At 43.2% G+C, this 6,339-nt stretch overlaps 1 protein-coding gene across 1 annotated transcript in view; it reads left to right on the plus strand.

Annotated features, from left to right (window-relative positions):
- LOC138039859 (tetratricopeptide repeat protein 28-like) overlaps positions 1-5,981 on the plus strand; it is a 14,374-nt gene extending 8,393 nt beyond the window's left edge. The window contains exon 2 of the mRNA XM_068885691.1: positions 2,569-5,981. Coding sequence (XP_068741792.1) covers positions 2,616-5,981 — 3,366 coding nt within the window. The 5' untranslated portion in view covers positions 2,569-2,615. The remainder of the gene's footprint in view (positions 1-2,568) is intronic.
- The last annotated feature ends 358 nt before the right edge of the window (positions 5,982-6,339 follow it).

A 6,339-nucleotide genomic window follows, 5' to 3' on the forward strand; every position in this document is an offset into this window, starting at 1 on the left:
CCAAACCAGCCCAAACCATCCATACGTAGTATTTTACTCTGTCTAAAGCCAGACGATTTTACTCGTCAATGGGGAACCCCCAGGAGCCAATGGGTTAATTACTCACTGAAAAACTATGTTCCATTAAATATTACTTAAATACATTTACTGATATTTGCTGTTTGAAATCTTCTGGTGTGCAGACTGTTATACACTAGTGATAGTAGACAGTGGTATAAAGAGTGACTTTTTAGACTGATATCATAACTACTGTATACGGCGCTTCATAGTCATGATAGCGTTTAATTTTGATAGCAAATTTGATGCTAAATTAGGGATACGGCGCTTCATAGTCATGATAGCGTTTAATTTTGATAGCAAATTTGATGCTAAATTAGGGATACGGCGCTTCATAGTCATGATAGCGTTTAATTTTGATAGCAAATTTGATGCTAAATTAGGGATGTTGAATTGCATTCTATTTACCATGATTATGGACCGTTGCCACGGATTTTCCTGCAGATTTGCAAACGCAGATTAGTAAATGGTTAGAACCAGAATAAAAAAGAACAACACGCTCAAACGTTCCATTGATAGTACGATGTCTAAGTGGCTACCCACATGTAGGCATTGGGTACCTATTTTTTTAAACATCGCCGAGAAATACGAGAAAACATCGGGAAAGCTTGCAAACAAACGTAGAGTCTTATTACTCGAGGCTCACTCAGAAACAAACATCTACATCGTTGGTAGTCGATCGATCGATCGATTTGTTCAGCACTTACTCGTCTTTACGAATTTGGCTGGCCGTGAATGCGTCTCGTAGCGATCTGCGATCCACTTGTTGAAATCGTTCCTGTCGTACATAGTCTTTTGTAGTTGTTCGGCTTCAATGCCAGTAGTCTCTGATAATTTAGCCCAGAAATTCACATTTTTGCCTCCTCGTCGGATTGTACGGGCTGGTTCACAGTAGACCAGCTGTTTCTGCAAAGCGTTGTTCGGCATGCGGGTCACGTGAGCAACGTATTTGAGATGAAATTTATCGGCGAAGTCACCGATGAGAGTAGCTCTGCAGATTTTTCTCAGCTTCTCATTCGTGATTTTGTATCCCCAGTCCCATTGCTCTTTCAGCTCAGGATTTTCAGCTTCGCGTTTCAACCGCTCAGCTTTCAGTTTTTTAGTTTCTCGGGGTGGTGCTTTTTTGCGCTGGAAACCGCCTTTGACCATTTTTCGAAGATATTGGTGCCAAATTGATTCTAACTTAGCGTGCTCAGCAGAGCTGAGGAGGTCAGTTTGCGCAGCGTAGAGGAGGCGTGCGCGGACGGTTGATTCTAAAATTTTTACTCGTATCCAGAGGTTGATTTCACGATCGCAGAGGATGTGTTTTATCTCAGTCCATTTTGACCATGCAGAGGAAATTTGCTCAGCGAGGGGTGGATTTTTCGCGGTGTTGTTCAGCCAGTAGCCTAGGTAGCGGAATTTGCGCACGTTCTCGACTGCGAAGCCATTTAGCGTGATGATTGACTCTTGAGCGAGTTCTTCTTCGTCAGCGTTGAAAATCATCGTCTGGGTCTTATCTTCAACGATTTTCAGGCCGAAGCGGGTGAAAACGGAGTTCATCGCGTCGACGCTGAGCTGAAGGGACGACGCTGAGCGACAAAATAAGACTATATCATCAGCGTATAAAATTAGCTTAACTTTTCGCTTACCAGATGGAGGAGCTATGGCGCGCTGGTTGCGGTCGGTGCTGCGCATGTTTATTCGATACTCGATTTCAATTCCACAGTCATCGGTGATCTTTTCTATCTCGTGGAGTGCTACGCGGAGGACCGTGTCCATAAAGATGTTGAAGATGCAGGGGGACTCTTGTGAAAGAGAGAGAAAGGCATAATTCGGACGGCCGGATTATGTGTCTCTAGAATAAGAACAGCCGATTTTGCCCTAACGAGCAGCCTTTCCTAATGTAAACGTGTTAGCAATTCAATTAGCTCAATTTAAAGTCCCTGGATTAAAAAGCATGGATTAACCAGGTATCCAGACAAAAAACTATGACGTAAGGCAGGTGATTTAGACCTGAAATAAAAAAAAATTATGAGTTTGATGTCAATTGTAGAAAATTGATTATTACACTTACAATAACGTCTCCTCCTGTCTTTTTGGTGTCTCCTCCTGTCTTTTCAGTGTCAGCTACATACCGGCAGCAAATTAGTGAAGTATGTCTTAGGAACTTTAGCTTTCGATAAGCAAGATAAAATGGGATGTCATCGTTTTCCTATAGGCTGTTTTTTTTCCTCATTACATAAAATAATTTCTACTTTTTAATGTTCCTCGATTATTATTGTATAAAACGCACTTAGTCCGTTAAATACCCAAGTATTTCATCACATTGCGGGCTATATTCCTCTGTAAGGACAGTCTCCGTAAGCCGGAAACATTCCTTGGAAAACCCTGATGAAGAAAGGTATTTTCTTTCGAAATAAGAGCTTAAAATAGTTATTCCTTCACTGTTCAATTAATCTTGCTGTGCTGGTTTAGCATCCTGTAGTCAGGGCATTGAACTTATTGTGTTTTCGTTCATTTACATTCTAGGTGAACCCAGATTTCTGAGAAAACCTTCCTGGTCCTGTATATCAAGAATGCTGGATAGAAAGTTGCACGTTTTGGAGCGGCACATGCAAGAGCTCAGCGTTGCAAGAAAGGAGAGAGACAGACAAGGCGAGGGTTTGGCTTGTTTCAATCTTGGTAGATACTATCAGGGCGCAGCTTACTTTAATCAGGCGATAACAAATTACACACAAGCATTGGCCATTTTTAAAGAAATAGGTTTCAAGGCAGGAGAAGGAAGAGCCTATGGCAATCTCGGCATCGCTTATCAAAGTCTTGGTGATTTTAAGCAAGCCATAGTCTACCACAGTCAACATCTTAGTATTGCCAAAGAGGTAGGGGACCGGGCAGGAGAAGGAGGAGCCTATGGCAATCTTGGCATTGCTTATAGAAGTCTTGGTGATTTTAAGGAAGCCATAGTCTACCACAACCAACATCTTAGTATTTCCAAAGATGTAGGGGACCGGGCAGAAGAAGGAACAGCCTATGGCAATCTCGGCATCACTTATCAAAGCCTTGGTGATTTTAAGCAAGCCATAGTCTACCACAATCAACATCTAAGTATTGCCAAAGAGGTAGGAGACCGGGCAGGAGTAGGAGCAGCCTATTGCAATCTCGGCATCGCTTATCAAAGTCTTGGTGATTTTAAGCAAGCTATAGTCTACCACAATCAACATCTTAGTATTGCCAAAGAGGTAGGGGACCGGGCAGGAGAAGGAAAGGCCTATGGAAATCTCGGCAATGCTTATCAAAGTCTTGGAGATTTTAAGCAAGCCATAGTCTACCACAGTCAACATCTTAGTATTGCCAAAGAGGTAGGGGACCGGGCAGGAGAAGGAAAAGCCTATGGCAATCTCGGCAATGCTTATCAAAGTCTTGGAGATTTTAAGCAAGCCATAGTCTACCACAATCAAGATCTTAGTATTGTTAAAGAGGTAGGGAACCGGGCAGGAGAAGGAGCAGCCTATTGCAATCTCGGCATCGCTTATCAAAGTCTTGGTGATTTTAAGCAAGCCATAGTCTATCACAATCAACATCTTAGTATTGACAAAGAGGTAGGGGACCGGGCAGGAGAAGGAAGAGCCTATGCCAATCTCGGCATCGCTTATAGAAATCTTGGTGACTTTAAGCAAGCCATAGTCTACCACAATCAACATCTTAGTATTACCAAAGAGGTAGGGGATCAGGCAGGAGAAGGAAAAGCCTATGGCAATCTCGGCAACGCTTATAAAAGTCTTGGTGATTTAAAGCAAGCCATAGTCTACCACAATCAAGATCTTAGTATTGCCAAAGAGGTAGGGGACAGGGCAGGAGAAGGAAGAGCCAATGCCAATCTCGGCATCGCTTATCAAAGTCTTGGAGATTTTAAGCAAGCCATAGTCTACCACAATCAACATCTTACTATTGGCAAAGAGGTAGGGGACCGGGCAGGAGAAGGAACAGCCTATGGCAATCTCGGCAACGCTTATCAAAGTCTTGGAGACTTTGAGCAAGCCATAGTCTACCACAATCAAGATCTTAGTATTGCCAAAGAGGTAGGGCGCCGGGTAGGAGAAGGAAAAGCCTATGGCAATCTCGGCATCGCTTATCAAAGTCTTGGTGATTTTAAGCAAGCCATAGTCTACCACAATCAACATCTTACTATTGCCAAAGAGGTAGGGGACCGGGCAGGAGAAGGAACAGCCTATAACAATCTCGGCATCGCTTATCAAAGACTTGGTGATTTTAAGCAAGCCATAGGCTACCACAATCAACATCTTAGTATTTGCAAGGAAGCAGAGGACACAATAGGGCAGGCAAGCGCGTGTTGTAATGTTGGTGTTGTTCATGAATTCTTGGACTCCTTGAGCAAAGCCCTTAATTACTATCGTCTAAACATTTATTATTTTGATGAAACAAAGCGTCTTCTTCATTCAGAGGATGCATGGAAAATTAGCTTTCGTGACAATTATGGGTTTGCATACACTGCTCTGTGGACAGCACTCTTGAAGACTGGAGAGGTTGATGAGGCTTTGTATGCTGCTGAGCAAGGCCGAGCACAGGCTTTGGCAGACATTTTGAAGATGAAATACGACATTGATGAGAAACCTACGATGAAGGTAACTATTTCTTTGGTTATGAACGATCTACCCTCACAAACTGTTTTCACAGCACTGAAAGGGAACATCATCAGTTTCTGGTTCCTAAGAGAAGATATTGGGATAAATTTTAGACAAAAGAAAATCGAAAAAGGATGTGCCTGCTGTTTGATGAAAAGTGCTTTGAGACAGATCAATGCGGGGACGGTTGTACGATGTGAGAATCGTTCACTTGATAGACAACGCAGCAGCTTCTCTAGCAGTGGGGAAGCTGTTGAACAAACCGTTCAGTCCTTGAGCTTCTCTGTGCATTCTTTGCAGCCCTTGTATGATGTCTTAGTCAGTCCTATTGCAGACTTGCTCGAGGGTGATAACTTAGTCTTTGTTCCTGAAGGGCACTTTTGCCTGGCTCCTTTTTCTGCATTGAGTGACTCTGTCAGGATCCGTGCAATTCCCTCGCTGACCGCTTTAAAATTGATCACCAGTTTACCTGACGACTTCCAAAGTAAGAATGAAGCGCTCCTTGTGGGCGATCCGTGCTTGAAGGAAGTCACTTACGGCACCGGTGAAGCCATGTATAAACAGCTGCCATGTGCGAAAAGAGAGGTGGATATGATTGGAGAACTTCTGCAGACCGTGCCTCTTACAGGAAAAGGTGCAACCAAAGCTGAGGTGCTGAAAAGAATGGAGTCAGTTGCTCTAATCCACATTGCTGCACATGGTGATGACAACTTTGGAGAAATTGCTTTGGCCCCAAATCCAGAACGCGTATCCCAGATCCCTGAAGAGGAAGATTACATGTTATCGATGAGCGATGTTCACGCAGTTCGTCTTCGGGCAAGACTGGTTGTGCTGAGTTGCTGTCATAGTGGCCAGGGAGAGCTAAGATCTGAGGGTATTGTGGGAATAGCCAGGGCTTTCCTGTGTGCTGGTGCCCGGTCTGTTCTGGTGTCTCTCTGGGCAATTGACGACGAGGCGACCTTGAAGTTCATGAAGAGTTTCTACCAACACTTGGCAGACAGAAAAAGTGCAAGTACAGCTCTTCACCATGCTATCAGATCTCTTCGGGAGACAAAGAATTATTCCGCCATAAAATACTGGGCGCCATTTGTGCTAATTGGTGATGATGTCACCTTTGAATTTGCGCAACCCGAACACGAAAAGAATGGTAAGTGCTACTTAAATATGACTTTAATGACTGAATCGCTGTACCTTGTACCTGTTTTTAATGAGGAAGTTGTCGAAGGGAGCAGGTGCGTTCTTCAAAGAGAAATGGTTTTAAAATCGGTTGCCAGTGTGGTTATATCGCGAACGATATGAAGGACAGAATTCACTCGACATAAAAAACAACTTGCTTTAATCGGAACACACGCCTTTGCCGACAACAAACCGGGGGCAATGCGAGGTTCCCTACGAAAAGAAAGAAATACAGTAATATAAGTTAGGACTGTAACTACGTAAAACGTAAACTAAAAAGATTATTTAACAAATAACAAGGCTTACCGAATGTGCGCAACACGACAGGAAAAAGGAGTACTCGGTTTAACAGTCACTCAGTTGAACAGGACGAAAAAACGATTTAACAAAATTTTCGGTCCTAATATAGTTCTACTAATTGGCCCCTTGGGGAATAACGAGAAAACTCCTGAGACACTAAACTGATTCTGTTTACTAACGA

This window comes from Montipora capricornis, chromosome 3, assembly GCF_036669925.1.
Source record: "Montipora capricornis isolate CH-2021 chromosome 3, ASM3666992v2, whole genome shotgun sequence".
NCBI classification, from domain to species: Eukaryota; Metazoa; Cnidaria; class Anthozoa; order Scleractinia; family Acroporidae; genus Montipora; species Montipora capricornis.